The sequence below is a fragment of the Sceloporus occidentalis genome, unplaced genomic scaffold, assembly GCF_023333645.1.
Source record: "Sceloporus occidentalis isolate IW3139 unplaced genomic scaffold, rSceOcc1.0.p SCAF_80, whole genome shotgun sequence".
Classification (NCBI taxonomy): domain Eukaryota; kingdom Metazoa; phylum Chordata; class Lepidosauria; order Squamata; family Phrynosomatidae; genus Sceloporus; species Sceloporus occidentalis.
Window position 1 is genome coordinate 2,509,275 of NW_028317060.1, and position 18,090 is coordinate 2,527,364.

At 39.3% G+C, this 18,090-nt stretch overlaps 1 protein-coding gene across 9 annotated transcripts in view; it reads left to right on the forward strand.

Annotated features, from left to right (window-relative positions):
• The window catches only part of LOC149285340 (nuclear factor 1 B-type-like), a 209,334-nt gene that overhangs the window by 85,797 nt on the left and 105,447 nt on the right, over positions 1-18,090 (forward strand). For 4 of the 9 annotated variants that reach the window (XM_089495459.1, XM_089495458.1, XM_089495460.1 and 1 more), the window contains exons 1-2: positions 4,797-4,826; positions 11,688-12,219. In XM_089495459.1, coding sequence (XP_089351585.1) covers positions 4,797-4,826; positions 11,688-12,219 — 562 coding nt within the window. Of the gene's footprint in view, positions 1-4,796; positions 4,827-11,687; positions 12,220-18,090 lie in introns of those variants that run through there. The other 5 variants (XM_089495456.1, XM_089495455.1, XM_089495457.1 and 2 more) reach the window with 2 other exon arrangements.

Genomic DNA, 18,090 nt, shown 5'->3' on the forward strand with positions numbered 1-18,090 from the left:
AATAGCTCTGTTTATGTAACCACTATTGCCACGTATACCTTACGCAGACAGTTTGGGATATTGGCATCATGTACAAACACATGCCTGATGTGGATGGTGCAATTCATTATTTGAATTAAGAAGCTATAGTACTGGAAAGTCTAATGCTATTTAGTTTGTCTATACAATAAACACCCACTCAAAGTTGTTCTTATTATGTAATATATGCATAAGCACTGACTTCCTGCTACCGTTATATACATAAATAATTATATATATATATATATATATTTACTCACAGAGTCCATTGCACACCATTCCAAATGTTCCAAGCCCGGTGCTAGTAACCAGCAGTTTCCATATAAAACACTTTCAAAAAGATGGTCAGCACTCCAGGTCTTTAAATTGACAATTTCATTTTATTCAAAGTCCAGTCGACGTTTCAGTCATTACTGACTTTCATCAGGACATATGTCCTGATGAAAGTCAGTAATGACTGAAACGTCGACTGGACTTTGAATAAAATGAAATTGTCAATTTAAAGACCTGGAGTGCTGACCATCTTTTTGAAAGTGTTTTATATATATATATATATATGTAAAAGGGTGAAGCCGTATTAGTCCAGTAGACACGAATACTCTATTTTTTTACATCGTATATATATATATATATATATATATATATATATATACCATTGTTGATCTTCCGCCTAACACAAAGTAGTGTCAAGCTCCGTTGTACTGATTTATGGAATTATGGTAAGTGTCTGTTTTTGCATATTTAAAAGAAGGCGATCATGCTTTGCTGTGGCAGCTAACAGTTAAGAAATGTGTGTGTGTGATGAAATGTAATATCAATGGAGAATAAAGCCAAGCTGACAAAAAATAATAAAAGTCTGTGGCTACACTGAGACTGTACTACTCCCCCTCCCTGTAATTCTCCCTCTCTTTCTTCCTTTCTTTCTCGCTCTGTTTTTTTTTTTTTTTTTTTTGTATTTTTGGCAGAGAGACAAGTCCTACCTCCAAAGTCAGAGTTTCTCTCTTGGACGTGAACTGTACTTTTCCCCTCCCTTCCCCCATCTCAGATATGAGAGCCGTGTTTGGGCCCAGTCACTAAATGCTGAGCCGCCTTTATTTTATTTTTTTCTAGAGCTCTGCTGTGGATTCTGTTAACTGTCCAGGAACCAGAGAGCAAAATAAATTTGTTTTTCTTGTGCAAAAAAAAATAAAAAATATATTTTTTGTATTGTGTTTGTTCTTAGAAATAGACACACAATTATTATTTCCTTTGTACAGCCAGATGTCTTCGGACTTAGGCTGAGAAGTATCGGGGACCCCATTAAATGTATGATGTCATACATTAGAACCTCTCTTTTTTTCTGTTTCACTAGAGGCCTTGGAGAAACTGCTGAGGTACAAATTGGGATAAAATGTACAAAGAGTACAAAGTCCCAGCATGTTCTAATGTACGACAAAAAATCCAGAAAAGTATAGATTAAAACATACAGTTTTTTTTGTGAATAGTTGTTAATAGAAGCCTGTTTGCTGAAAAAATGCTGTATGCCTTTGGTTCGTTATCAGTTGCTAATTTTGTGTACAAAGAAAATAAGCAAAAAATGACTACATTAACATGTATACCCTACAATTTGATAGCTGTAAATGTTCATATACTGCTCTTTAGTGGAAAGGTCACTTTAGGGTGATACGGTATTCAGACCGTTCTGGAATGAAAAATGTTAATAAGATTTTTTTTTTAAGCCTAAAATTAGAAACAGTATTGTAGCTGGAACTCTTACTGTAACAAAGGCCACAAGCTGCCTTTTCTGGATGGGGTTTAGAGAGGCACTGCTGAATGAGTTAATAGTGGGATTTGAAAGAGTCCCGGCCGCCTCTAGCCTTGTCCCTATATAAACCGTGCTTGGAAGGCACAGGAGAATTACAGCAACTGCTTGATTTTGTTCCCAGTCCCACCCCACTCCACTTAATCCACTGGGCTGAGTCTGAGCGCTTTGCTAATGAGGACAGCACAGAGGTTAAAAGTGACCATTTCATGGTTGGCTTGAGATGACTTACCTTCTCCAAAGTGTGCAGGCTAAACTCAGAATACCTGATTTGAATTCCTTCCGTATTCTGCCACACGTACTCGGCACACACACACTTGACTGAAGTAGAGCGTTTCTGTACTCCAGACAAGGCAGCAAAACCACAAATAGGCAGTGGCCCTAAACACACGCTCTCCTCTTTATTTATATTTCGCTTTTTTGGCCGTCACTCCACGGTCCCTGTTCAGTTCACACCAGCTGGAATGCTCTTGTGTGAATTGAATTTTCGTTGCATACTGCTTTCATTTCCCTAACTAGCATTCCTCTTTTGTTGGCTCTTATATGTTTACAGCATAACTATGGCACAGTACTTGGCAGGACTTTACAGACAAAATGAAGACCTGTCCAAAGGAGCTTGGAGATCCAATCAGCCTCTATTCCTGGTTCAGCAAGAGCCAAGGATGCAGTATAAAGTTATACATCACTCGTTATACCATCACAGATGGGAATCCCACAGCTTAAGAGATAGTTATTCACCCTCCCTATAAAAATATCATTAAAAGGAACGCAGAAGAGCAACACAACGTTACCACCAAGAGCCGCCACTGACCAAAAGTGGAGTTAATGGTTTTTGTGGTCCTACCCAATCTTGTTTTCACTTATAGCAAGAGGGTGTTAGAATGAAAGATAATGTGATTAGAGGGATAGTGATAAACAGTTCTAATCTATTAAGATCTAGTAACGCGTTGTCATTTAAGCTCTTCACCTAGCGTGGTTGCTTGGAGGGGAAGCAGTGATTTGTGGTTTTGCCGTTTGGCAGAGGAAACCAGAATAATGGGAACGTGTGGTACTAAACCAAAGGAATTATTCCACACTTAGTAGTTTGACGTCCCGGCTTTTGCTCTAGGATGGGCTACATACTGGAGGTTAGTGGGGGGTATGCGTGGTACATAGTGAAGCTTTTGATGAACACAGATCAGTGATGCATCCGTGGCCTTCTTTCCATTTGGAAACTGTCTCGCTTTGCTGCTCTTTTTACGAATTTAATTCTTATTTTTGAGAATTTCGCTCAGAAAAGCTGTGTGGAAACATCTCAGGTTAGTCTCTAGGAAGCCTCAGCTCCTGTGGTGATTCCTATTGTCGGTACCCCTTCTGTCCTAAATCGGTAGCCGGCGAAACACGCGATTTGCCCGGTGCGAACCAACGCATAACATCTCCCTCATATACAACCTATTTGCAACGCCAAGAGGGCACCGATGCACTTCTCTAATGAGTGGGACTTGTTCCAAATGAGTGTGACTTGACATGAATGTTATACTGCTCCCCTGTCAGCCCTTAAGTGTAAGGGAGAGTGGATGGGGGGGGGGGAGTAGCTGCTTCCAGACTCCCAAATCATTATGAGCCCCTGGCCACTTACTGCAGCCATTAACCGCTTCAGCACCTGCACCCCCCTTGACGACTTTGGAGAGAAACTTGTTCTCCTGGGCCGATGCCCTTATAGCATTTTTAATAAAGCGTTCCTGCTTGTAATAGTAATTGGTGAGAGGATAGTTGGGGGGTACGGACTAAAACGTACCCCCTTTTTAGTAGTCTATAGGCTTAGTGGTCGGCAGCCACGTTAACGTAATTTCTTTGAATTTCATTTCTGCCAGTGACGTAAAGAGTTAAGTGAGTCGGCTGCAGCCGCACCCGGCTCCCCTCACCCCAGATAACCGCAGAGAGGGAGGGCAAGGGGCGGGAAAAGGAGAGGTGAGGCGCAGGCGGTATAAAAAGCTGGGCTCTCCCCGGCCACTTCAAGAGCTCCGGTTGTTATAGTGGAACAATGTCATTGTATACCCCGGCCATAACTTCTTTGCTTGGCCCCCCTATATACCTCAACAACGTGGGTCACGTTAGCCATGGCACACATCCTACTGGCCTGGCTCAGTCTGTCAGCCCTAGTTTTGTCGGACCCTTTGAATGTATGGACTGTAAGAAGCGTGGCGGAAATTGTTGGCGCTATATAAATAAAAGATAATAATAATAACCCCTATGGATTGCATATGTACTGTATACTTTAACCCTTTGGTCTGCACACAGTGAAAGTTTAGCGTTGATGACTGGGCTTCCAATGGAACCCCGGAGCGCGGGTAGCTATAGGATAGGATGCACAGGGGTGTATAGTGACAATGCACTACTGGTATATGAGTGAGGGGATGGACGGAGCTGCTGATGTGGCTCTCTTGCTGTGGGGGTCCGTGGGGCTGCATGCCGGTACGGGGTAGCATGCCGGTACTGATCGGTGCTATAGGTGCCATGTGCTATAGGGTAGGACGATCCCGGTAAGCGAGAGAAAGAGGAGCCCGGCAGCCTTTCTCCCCGCACATGAGTTAACCCCTCCTCCCCCGGCTGGGAGCCGGTACCCTGCGAGTTGTGTGCGATGTGAAGGGGGCGGAGGTACATATAGGAGAGAAGCACACACACGGCACCAGGGGGAGGAGTGTGTCTCCTTGATGATTGTGTAATTAAATAATAATAATAATAAAAAAATCCTTAAGTCTGATTTGGAAAGGCGAAGCGGTGCAGAGGGTGTAACCGGTGCAAGTTTGAGAGACACAGACAGAGGAGAGCGCTTAGTGTGCCCGGGACATGCTTATTGGGGGATCGTAGTACCGGGCACGGCATGCCAGCGGAGGACAGTCCGGGAGCCAGCCTTCAGCCTCCAGTGACCCAGTACCATGAATAGGTGAAAGCTCGCCCCGTGGATGCTGTACTAGGGACCCGTGCGAGCCAAGCCATGATGTATTCTCCTATCTGCCTGACTCAGGTATTGGGGGGCTGGATGGGGTGCCTAGGGTGGGTGCGGGTGGGTGCTGCCCGCCCCTGTGATCGGAGTGCCCCGTGGAGCAGGTGGGAGCCCCCAGACAACTTTCCCGCTAGCGGGGTCCCCTGGCCGCGCATAGGGAGCTGTCCCCGCGGATGGAGTGCTTTGCGGTGGCCCGGGCACCGAGCGTGCAGGTGGGGATTGGCCATGCCAGGCTCCGGGAACGCGGCGAACTTTACTTTCGCTTTATTTGAAGCGCTGCAGAGTGATCGCTTGCCTTTAACCATCCGGAGCCCGGGCAGCGCCATGTGCCAGCAGGCAGCCTAATGTGCCAGGCGATCCGTGCGCCAGCCGGGTACCGAGCACTCGGGCTCTATACCCCTCCTTCCCTCCCGGTAAGGGCACCCTATACCGGCCACTGGAATGCCTAGTGCCAGCCGCGGCGGATGCCCCGTGCCGCGCGCCCGTGCCTTCTACCGGGGTGCCCTGGGAGGAAAGTGCGGCTGATGGGGGCAGAAAGCAGGGGCACTTTGCCTTTGTCGGTACTTCTCGGCCTGTTTCATATCTCTGTACATAAATAAATAAATATATGATTTGGGGGTTATTAGCCTTGGTGTTTACAAATATTTATTTGTTAAATATATTTTTTTAATTTTGTAAAAAATATTTGGAAGAATACTTGAATAACAGAATATCCAACTGATTGCTAGAATGGTAAGTTTCGCCCCAGTTGCCTCAATGTATTCTTCATAACCGATAACGTATGGTGCCAATGTATCTAGAACGAATAGCATGCGGTGAAGGTAAATACGAAAAGCACAAATTTAAAGTTCTAGAAAATAAATAATCATTAACTCTAATTTTGTTTTAATACCGGCAAGAGATTATATATATATATATATATATATATACACATCTATTTAAAAAAAAAAATAGAATGAGACCATCAAGCAAATTTCCCAACAATAATTCGTATCTATAAAAATTTGGGTACGGCGCAGATTCTTTCTTTTCTGGAATTGGCTAACAGATCCTTTTAATTTTTGCATCGCTGGGACTCTTTAAAAAATGATTGCTCGTTCCTTATTATTTTCCGACATTTGAAAATATTTTATTTAGTACGATGTATATAGTATAATGTTCCCATACAGTCATGTAATACTATTACTTTGCTGGTCATTTTTTAAATGCCCTCTTAAGTAATTTTGTAATCGTTTGATTCACATTTAGGACAATAGCTATGCAATTTTTGAAGACATTTATAATATAACAATTTTTTTTTAATAGTTTTAGATATTTTGATATTTTTAGTAAAGCTACGTGTTCATATGAGCTTATCGTGGCTCTTATTTTTTTTGTAGATTAAAGAGTTAACCTAATAGATGTCTTTTTTTTTTCTTCATGGTACCTGCAGGGGATCTAAGTACCATTATCACCAGTTTAAGAAAGAATAAGTCTTACAAAAGGCACATCGTGTTCAGGAAGGGGAGATTTTTGGGACAAGCCAGGGGTAGCTTTTGACATTGCGCAAAATACCTAAACTGCAGGAAATATTCATTTTCACTCATTTGTAATATTGGTAGGAGTTGGACCAGTTGCAAAAATGTGCAAATAATTAACATTTAAAATATTTTTTTACAATTAGGAAACATTGCGCTTGAAAAAACAAACAAAAAAAAACAACAAAAAACTCCAAGGCATTCCCAAAACTGTGAATGAAGATGAAAACAATGATAAGACTTATTCTGTGATTGGATGCAGTCCTGTAGTTTTTTTTGGCTGACACTTTTTTTTTTTTACTGTTTCTATTTTGTTTGGCATGTGAGTTTGAGCAACTTCGATGCCTTTTAACCAGAGTGACTTTAGGGTACTGGTATTCTTTAAAGCATTTTAACCTGCATATGATGTCATGTCCCCCCTCCCTGTAAATTAGAAACTTGACTAAATGTACACAGTATTCTTTTTTTAGGGGAAAAAACCAAGTATATCTATAGAATAAATTTAAATAAATACATTAAACATGTACCCATAGTTTATATGTAAAAACAAATTAAATGATTTTACTTAAAATGGGTTTGAGTCCGCTTTCAGCCTCTATATATATATATATATATATTTATATATATATCTATATATATCATATTCAAGTACACATTGAAATAATCTAAATGTAAACATTAATATGTTGCTAAACATGCTTATATATAATCTAGTAGTTAGGTTGTGTGTGTATGTATATATATATATATATATATATATATACTGATATATTTTAATTAATTGTACGTAATTCCTTTAAGGACACAATACAATGGTGTTTATCAGCCTCCAGACACTACGAAATGCTTTGAATATAGACCTCGTGTCATTAGTGTGTGTGGTTTTAGTATTAGTATTATTTATTGATTTATATAGCGCACTCATATTCCGCAGCGCTGTACAGATATGGCCAGCAGTACAGGATATGGGCTTTGTGACAGCTAACCTGGTCTAGAAGTGTTCATGTGGCACTCTGAAACTATAAACAGCTCAGCCATTTTGAAGCAGGTCGCTCTAATTGTTTAGATGCCGTGAAAAGGCGTATTTGGACATCAATACATCACTTTATGAAAAATGACAGGCTTTTTGAAAAGATTTTTTTAGCCTACAAAAAAAATAAATATATTTTATTACGTAAGGAATGCAATAAAGATTCTTTTCCCCGTTATCATATGTTTCCTTTAGTTTTATATATTGGCGACAAATGACTAGTATATATTCATTGTTATTAATACACATATTTACTGTTTTGGTTTCTTTAAAATTGAATACACAATTCTAAAATACACCAAGATTAAAAGGCTTATGATAGGCATTATAAACACTTATATAATAATAATTCTTGCACGGCCGCATCAATGTTGAGTATTACGCCAAATGAATGTCATAAAAAAATCAAATCTAAATGCAAAATTTTAAAAATGATGAATATTAGTTTTTTCAAGCAGCATGAGTTTGCCTGTATATACATATTTATTTTTTTAATATATGTTTTTGTTAACTGCCAACAACGCTTACAATACATTTTCGTGGTTTTCCCGCCAGAAATGAAATATCTCTACTGTTGCTGAGGTAATTTAGGAACAAGAATCACACCCATGCACTTTTTTTTTTTGCACATTTTGCAAGAGGATGTATAAAGTTTGATTTCAGTTTTCCATTTTAAGATAACTTTAATGAGGCTCATTTTTTTTGGCAGGCACTGTTTAAATTTGAAAGGGATCCAGATACGGAAAGACTCTTCTAATGATGAACAGTATGTGTGTGTGTGTGTGTGTGTATATATATATATATATGTATATATATATATATAAATAAAGTAGCTGCTAACATGTATTCATATTTTCCCCTCACAGTAAAGGTGCATAAGTGCAGTTAAAGGTAAAACATTGCAGGCCTTTACTTTATACTGGCACCAAACTATGCATATTATTAAAAAAAACCCACACACCCTTTCTTAAATACATAACAAATACACTTAATTAATACACTATAAGCCAAAGTCTTTTTGCGTAATCGTCACCTGTAATTTGTTTTCTCAATTTTTTTTGGAACAGAAGAAATTTCCTTTTTTTCAAGAGTTTTTTTTTCCCATGTGTGCATAATCTAATCGAGCCTTTCATTAATATTTGTGAAACGTAAGAGTTTCCCGAATCTTTTAAAACGTCACCTAATTTGCCCGTGGAGTTATCTGTAAATACATTCTAATACCAATAGGTAGCTACATTGTAATTGTCCCCATAAATCGGATCCTATTTATATAATTTTTTTTATCATATTATCAAAAATAGGATTTTTTTTTTTAGTAAAGCAATTTGTTAACTGCCTTTTAAAACGTAGATGTATTTAAACAACATGAATCTGTTCTTATATCTTATACTGGTACTAATCTGTTTTCCATTGTACTCCATGTGCAAGTATTTGAGTTAAGGGACTGGAGGCAGATTTGCCCTATACGAGATAGGGCAGTCTTATCATGGACTGCGGGTTGTTCTGAAAACTGCTGCCTTCCCACACAAAGAACAGATTGTGGTTTAACTCCTTGCACGGTCTGGTATGGATTAAAATACAGTAACGGAGTTGCAGAGATCCCACCTGTAAACTGTTCGAACTACTCGACTTCCCCGGTGTCTCGGGCTGAAGAATATTCTTCACTTTAAGATTGTTTTATCAAAATGTTAAAAATGTTTACATTCTAGTTTCGTTTCTATTTACTGAGAAATCGCTCAGCAATAAGTTTCCAGGTTTATTCACATTGCTTACCGCAGCGATGTGTGGAAACTGCATGCATTTAATTATGGCTTATCCTTCGGAAGATAAAAGGAACAATCGCAGCACTTGTCCGTCGTCGGCTATAAATCTGTTCAGAGCTGCAGATTATATGTGCAGCATGCAGCTTAAAACACGGGCTAAAATGTATTGGTTCAGCTTTCCAGAATTAAAGTATGATGCAGAAAGAGGCTGCCGCTACTGATATTATCGCATAACCAAATTCAGAAGTTTTTTAATGAGAAAAAAAGTTTGCATTACATGTGCATTCCTAAAGTTGGTCTTAGGTTATGTTATATGTGTAGGGGCTTGTAAATAATTAAATCGATATCCATTTATGGAATACTGATTTTTCATAATTTAAAAAAAAAATTATTTCATTTATGTTGAAATAATGAAACAATGATAATCATAGAGAAAAACGTCACCAGGAGAGACATAAGAATTGCAAACCATTATTATTATTACTATTATTTGTGAATTAGTTTTATTGGTGCTTTGACATATTGCATTATTGGATTGTATTCAGCAGTTTTTTTTAAATATGTAAATAGTACTTTAGTAGGGCACTTCTTCTGCCATCTAGATCTTCGTTGTATATATTCTTTTGAATACAAAGTATAATTAAACATGGCATAAAATGCTAAATGCAGTGTGGTAGGGTGATATGACTCCCACTTTTCCCACAAGATGCACCGGAACATGGAAGAGACTTTTCTTGACTGCTACAGCGGCAACATGATCACCCGGGATCATGTGTGCTCTGCCCAAAATCTTATTTGACCAGTGTTGCAGAGATAATGTCCCAGCATGCAGGGTTGCCACGCATGCCAGCTGTATGCCCAGGCACTGTTTTTTGATCTTCTTTAAGGAAGGAAGGAAGGGGGACGCAAATCCAATGGCGCACACAATACAGTTGTGGTGTAGAAAGTGTGTGTACCGGGGGGCCGTTTTAAATAACTGCATCTCCTTCAGCAAGCGCCAACTCCAAAAAACTAGACAAGGCCCATACGTAGCACTTTGGAAGGGTTCTTCACCCTTGAAAAGGTTAACATGAGCCACAATCATGGTCTTGTAGATATTTTCTTTTCCATGCCTGTGCACATTAAATCGGCGTAAGAACCCCATAAAACCTTCAATTACACATAACAGGTTTTCTGTGCAGGCCTAATAAAACGTATCAAGCACTGCACGTGAAATTGGGACACTGAAGAAGTGATGAGTTCTAATGCCATAGACGTGTCCCAAAAGCATGTATAATTGGAGACTTCCCCCAACACCCCCTTCACCCCTGACTCTCACCTTTTTCGGTTGTTACAGTGTTTATAATGGAAAGCACTGTGTTCCACTTCCAAATCAAATGATATTAGTAATTGTATTCCCTGCTCGCTAGAAGTGCTGGTGTTTCAGTGGAGCCCGTCTCTATAATTCTGTCCCTTAGGAGGGAGAGGGGTGATATTATCTTACCAATTAGTCTGGGTACTCCTTGTAACAGAGATCCCCATTGTTTACCGTCATATTTGGGGCTTCTATACCTTCATTGCCTTTGTAGGTCCTCCTCAGAAATCTACGATTCCATCTAAGTAACTGTACTTGTGGTAAACATCTAGCGGCTTGTCATGGGACTGTAGCTTGAGTCAATGAAGGACGCTAATTCTTAGGATCCCGTGTTTAGGAATTTACATACATGTGTTCTTGGTTAGATCAGAGAAGCCTCGCTTGCACCCATTTCTCCAGCTATGCCACTGGAACGGTCTGGTCCCAGCGCTGGAATGCAGGTCACCCTGATAAGATAATGGTCAGAATTTATTGGCGCATGCTCTGTCTAGCAGCAGCAGCTTCTTGCTAAGAGCATGCTCTGAAAGCGGGAATAGAGTGGTACTGCACTCAGCTTGTAGCTGCGGTTTTTTCCCCCCCGTGCCACCAAGAAGAGAAATAATCCGTGGCGCCCACAGCTGAATACTCAACATCTCTCCGCTTGGGTTTCCTTTCACTCTCTCCCTCTCTCTCTCTGTCTCTTTTTTTTTAACTGTGTAGCATTCTTGATAGAAGAAAAAAAAAGAGCCAGTGACATCCAAAAATGGTACTGCTCGGTGTCATCACAATGATCAGGCTAGAATGGAGACATTATAGATTGAATGTATTGCTGCGCGCTGCTTTGAAATGCATTCGTCCTGCATGGCATTTGTATTGGCATACCAAGTAAAAGCTTTCATATATTCATTTTAGAGGAAGACTTTCTGTTCTCATTGCAGATGCTAAATATATTTTCCAATAGCATCTGTGCATGTATATATATATATATATATATATATACATATATATATACTCATGCATACAATAAAAACTGTTTCTACACACAACATATAGTATAAACATTGTCGGCGCTGTATCATTTGAAACCAATACAATTTGATCACATTTGTGTGTACAATTACTTGTTTTGTATTTGGGCTCATTTTCATTCTCGCGTTAGGCGCAACGTTGGTGGAATATATTGGCGAGTACCATTATTGTATGCGATGTTTAATCTGTGTTTCTCCCCTCTTTCCTCAGGATGAGTTCCATCCATTCATCGAGGCACTTCTTCCACATGTCCGTGCAATTGCCTACACTTGGTTCAACCTGCAAGCTCGTAAGCGCAAATACTTCAAAAAACACGAGAAGCGGATGTCCAAGGATGAGGAGAGGGCAGTCAAGGATGAGCTTTTAAGCGAGAAGCCAGAAATCAAACAGAAATGGGCGTCCAGGCTCCTGGCCAAGCTACGCAAAGATATCCGTCAGGAGTACCGGGAGGATTTTGTGCTCACTGTGACGGGGAAGAAGCACCCTTGCTGTGTGCTGTCCAACCCCGACCAGAAGGGCAAAATCAGGAGGATTGACTGCCTGCGGCAGGCCGACAAGGTCTGGCGTCTGGATCTAGTCATGGTCATCCTCTTCAAAGGCATTCCCCTGGAAAGTACAGACGGGGAACGGCTCGTCAAATCGCCACACTGCACCAACCCAGCACTTTGCGTCCAGCCACATCATATAACCGTATCAGTCAAGGAACTTGATTTATTCTTGGCGTACTACGTACAGGACCAAGGTAAGGTCTAAGTGTCCCATACTGAAATCTAGGTTATGTGCAAATATCCAGGAACCATACACATTATTCTGTACTTTCAAATAAGATATAGAAATATATATATAGTTTATGACTTGTTTTTTTCACACCGCTGGAATAACACAGCTTTCTTAAACAACATATGTATTTATATATTAATGTATAGATAAATAAATGGCATGTATCGTGCTAAGTTAGGAGGACAGTACATATAGTACCCCTCCGAATAGTCTGTTCATCATATGTACCCCAAACCTTAGACAATGTCACTCAATTATTGCTTCATATCCTGGTCCAATTCTGTGTATGGGTCAATGTATACCATTTTTGTCACCGATCAGATCTATTTATGTTCTGTAACAGTAAACATGTGTTCAGGAAAGATCACTTTCCATTTCATTCTGTACACAGCCGTTTCCATTAGTGAATGAGTTAAACTGCAAACTGGTCACATATTCAAGTAGGGTCATGTATTATAAATGTCCTTACACATACTGTTTAATGCTTGCTGATTAGATTTTTAGGGTTCTTCTATAAACATTTTGTTATACTTTTTTATTCGCCATTCATTGAGAAAATGAACTCTCAATTACGAGATGTAATGTTTTCTTATTGAACCTTTAAAATGAGATTCACAAAGGGGCGATAAACCGGAGAGCTCCAATCCAGCTAGAGAGGCTGCTTTCTATATCCTACACCAGAACCGTTTGATGAAAGCGACTTCATAAAGTTACAATCAAATTAACGCACAAAGACAGATGACATTATCCCAATGAAAGAAATTCTCTTTAACGTATCACATGCTTATTTCTGTCTTTAGTAAAACATGTTTTTCTTTTTTTATGTGGTTACGTTCGCTGTGCGTATGAATGAAATCAGGTCTCTGGGTTTGTTAATAATGAGACAGGAATGCTACCGGGTATCATGTTCATTTTGTTGACATTTATGAAGTGCACTCGGTTACAGATTTCATCAGCCGGAGGAAAAGCGAAAACATGCATAGTAAATGGGAACAAGTCCATTTATAGCTCTACCTCCAACTACTTCCACGAAAAGAGGACATAATTGGCTGTTAATGTTCAGTTTCTTTGCGTCATTGTCCCATTGTCTCTTCTCGGCGGTGGCTTTTTTTTGCACCGCAGGAAATTGTTATTGTATTGTCGTCTTGTGAGATATTGATAAAATTCCAGGTCCTTGGAATGTAGAACCCTAAAAAAAAACCCTCTAACCTACAGCAGCAAGCGATTCACACCTAGACAGGTAGTTAAGAGCAGTGTTGTGATAATGTGTTTGGCAATTTTGTAATAGTGTTTCGCCTACATAGACTGGTACTAAATGATTTATGACAACTCCTTGAACATTGACGTGGATTGCATTTCCACTGAATTGTGCCATTCCGATTCTGCTGAATAATTATGGCAGTACAGGGTAAACTTTCTGAAGGCGAAGTCCTGGCGCTTAGGTTTTGTTTCTTGTAATAGGAGCACAAAACGGTGATGTCAAAGAACCTGAAATAACCTAGGCGGTTCACAAACCAGTTTTAACCCGTTGCCTGCAAGACAGTTTGAAAATCAAATGTGTATGAATGTATATATATATATATATATATAATATTTATATTTATTTCACGTATTATATACAAGGGTATGGAAAGAGCCAGACGACTTTGTTTGGAAAGTTTCGATTTAACGTTGTCGCGGCATAGAATGAATATGCTTGCGTTCTATGACCCTAGCGGCTCTATAGATATCTGGAACAATGGGTAAATATGATATCTTAAAAGAATGCATTCAGAAATTCTACTTTCCTAAAAAAAAAAGGTGCAGTCTAGACTAGGAGTAGGCACAAATCCATGCTATGAAAGGACTACAACTCCTATCACTAGTATTATTATTTTTTGTATGTTATTTATATAGCGCCACCAGATTCTGAAGTACATCCTTACTGTATACAGAAAGTGACACAATAAAACCATCAGAATCAGAAGGGATGGTGGGCTTTATTCGCTCCAGCTTACTCAGTTGCATTTTAAGTATTATTTGCTCTATAGGTTATAGAAAATCACATCTTGAACATAAGTGCAAGTCCCACACGTGCAAAGTGTAGATACTGACGGCTCAGACAGACACACCCTGGTAGCCGCAGAAAACATTCTTTAAACGGCAGCCCTATCTAAAAGCTGTTTGAAATTGTCTATGTATTGTCTAAAGTCACCAGCGGGAGCCATTTATCTCAGTAGCAGAAATTCACTATGAGCAATTTAAACTAATTTCCCTGAGCCCACCTCATTTAGATAGGTAAGCTTGTGAGCCGGATACCTAGTGTATCATACCCCTTGGACGTACGCATTGTAAGAAGGGCTGCGTAAATTGTGTATAAATAACAGATAATAATAATAATGATATTAACCACCCCTCTAGTTACATATGGAAATGAGGTGTGTTACTATCACTATCTGTAATTGAAGTTGATGAGGAGTAATGTATACGGAGTCATTTCACTCAGCGTAGCTCGCGTGTGTCACTGGTACGTAGATGGAGGTCGGCCTCCTCCATAATCATGCCTTGCCAAGTTTCCCTTCTTTTCTGTTCTGTTTTCCTGCCCCATATCTGACATCTCCGAAGACCCGCAAACCTAGCTTTAACCATCTAATGGCCGGAAGGGGTACGTGTGTCTCATTGTTGGGAGCGGAAAGAGTTAAACGTATAACGTCTTGGCCCGCCACCTACTTGAACTTTGTTTTATAAAGCAGTTTTTGTGGTGGTGTAGGGGCAGGATAGAGGCTATTTTTTCTGCTCTGACCGTTCGGCAATACATAGGCTTTTGATGAAGCAAGATGGTACAGAGTTAAGTGTAATATAGCCAACCATGCTGTGGGAAATCATACGGCTTGTGGTATAAAGCCACAGCAAGCAACAACTGATATTCATGTTATATGACAGACAAAATGAAATCCAAAATGGAATCCATAGGAGACATTTGAGATTACATTTAGGATAATACATATTTTATGTTAACCTACATAATACCTAGCAAAGGCATTGGAGAAGGCTAATTATATGAAGTGGGATAGGCTATTGTGGCCCTTATGTTTAGCTATATATATATATATATATATATATATATATATATATATATATATATATATATATATTTATTCTAAAGTTAGGGGGTTAAACGGTTAGAATGACTGATGGGGAACCAGCACTTTTTGTAATTGCTGAAATTGCTAAATCCTTACACGTTGCATTAAATTGTGTAAAAAAGACAAAAAAATAAATGAGCGTAATAAATATATCCATCATATTGGAAAGGTTAAAAAACGTGAATTGTTTATAGGTATATTTCTTCTGCTCGCGTACGGTGGGGGGAAAAGAAAGGGAAGGCTTGCATGACTGCCAGTGTTGGTTGGCAGTGGCACTAGATTGGCATGATCCCCTCTTTGTTTTGCTCAGAAGGCCCGTGATTCGTTGGTTGGCATCCGCATTGCAGTGTTGAGCAATGCCTCAATATATTGACAATTTCCAGAAATAGCAAAGTCAATAATCTGCACTTTTTTTCCCTCAACGTCCGTGGATGTCTATATCCCGTTATGTATAAATTTTCTAATCCAGATTCAGCGGTTTCCATTTTTTCTTCTGCTTTTGATGGGCAACTCACTGTCACAGTATTTAACAAACACACGTGCATTTCGTGCAGGGCCTTCCGGCACTGAAGAGGTTAACCAAACATTTGTTCCGTGGCTGGATGCATTAGCAAAAGAGATTTAACTTTGACCCAAAACAAAACATTTTATTAGCTCTCTTAAGTAAAAAAATAAATAAAAATATTCTACATATTCCCAAAATGTAATTGTTTTAGGTATGCACTTTATGTTTTGTTGTTTTTTTTAAATTGACAAGCTATGGCTAGTATAGATGTCCTGTTCATTTTTCTATCATTGGAGAAACCTGAGAAAACATACACATCCTGTGTACATTTTGTGGGAGATCTGGACCTGCAGCAGCCCCAACCCCCCCTCCTCCTTCTTCTCTGGGCCGTTCCTACATGATCCGCCATTTTGTTTGTCAAGTGCCAAGAGCACAGAAAAAAAAGGCAGGGAATCTGCATGATGCCAATAATGGTTGCCAGTGGCACCGAGGTTGGCATCAGCTCCTCTTTGTCTTGAATCTGAATGCCTTTGATTCGTTGGTTGGCATCCGCATTGCAGTGGGCAAATTGTAAAGTTTTTGACAATCACTGAACGAAAGCTTGCTTGTTTCAGGGGAGCTATAGTTATGAATTCCTCTTTGTCTGCCTTCCTCTTCCTTTTATTTTTGCCTGTGTATATTTATATCTGTAAATTTATATACGGGGTATTTAGCATGTTAGGAAAAATATTTTACATTTTTTGTATAGCTGCTCCACCGTAAAATAATAATAATAGTAATAAAAAAAAAATAATAATAATATTAAAATACAAAATTCTGGACGCAGAAAAAAATCTTGCTTTTTCGGCGAGGTGTTCTATCGTTAACAAATGACTGTAGCACATGCAGAAAAAGTTTTGGGAGGTTAATCATCCTGTATGGCTTGGAAGGTACCTTTAGAAAACAGGTTGCAGATATCGCCTGCTGTGAATTTATTTATGGTTCAAAGAATATGTTTAATTCTAAGCCAAAGAAAAGGCACAGAACCGACCTTAACATACCTTAACCCCATCTCTTATCATTCCTACCAGGAATCCTACAGATCACGGTGTTAAGAAGATCCATGCAGTCTTACTGATGCCGCAGTTTTATTAATATGGTATAAAACAAGGCACAGTCATAAAACAAAATGTTATTTGGTTTTCTGTCACGTTATCTCCTCTAATGAAAGTTTTGTATTTATATGATAGATATCTAGCCTTCCTGGATCTTTTGGGGAGGAGAGTGGAGATATATTTTTCTTTTCCCCCCCAAGGATTTGTAAAAAACTTTTGAAAGATTACATGTCCATGATTAACCAACTCTGTTTATTGATTAATAAAAACAAGCAGAAATGTGATAAAACAAAATATATATATATCAAATAAAAAAAATATAAACATTTTCCACCTTTTGATTTTCTGTGGGAAATGTTGCACCTTTTTTCTTTCTTTGAGTAATTGCAGGACCACTTTTGCAGCTGATTTCACAGTGATTAAGTCTTAAGAGTGACTGTAAAAATGTAACCATGGTACTGCAAAGAGATGACAAACCATGCAGCCTTTTAATGTCTGGAAGGGGTTCGAGGACAGTAAACAGAAGAGTGGGAGCCTAGACGCTCCATCAGTGAATTTAGTTTGCGTTTGGGCTTTACTAAAGTCCTGTGAGCCAGTTGGAGTTCCTAGTAGCTCTTTCTGTACATTCTCACTAGAGGTTGTGCAGGTTAATTATAGGAGGCCCACGAACGAGGTCATATATTCTACCATATTGAAAGTGAGGTCACTCCAACTATGTACCTGCTGGCCGTAAGCACTTACATATATGTATGTTTTTATTAAATGTTTTACTTTACTATAAGTGCAATCACATGATAAGTACAGTAGTCTTCAGACATTTTAATTGGGATACAAAAGGCATGAATACTTTAGGAAAGGAAGTCCTTACAGTCTTGGTAATGTTCGCTCTTGTAGACCTCTAGATGCTTGAAGACCCAATTTCAGACTAAGCAGGTTACATTATGGGTTTGCCCCAATAACTAGTATAGCTCAAAGAAAAGTCACTAGCACAGCCATCTGATGACCTCAGCGTTGAAGGACAGCAAGGTAGGCTTATGTTAGCAATACTTACACATACTTGTGCAATGTGAGAAATTGGAATGATGTGGTTGGTTTGCATTTTTCGGCAC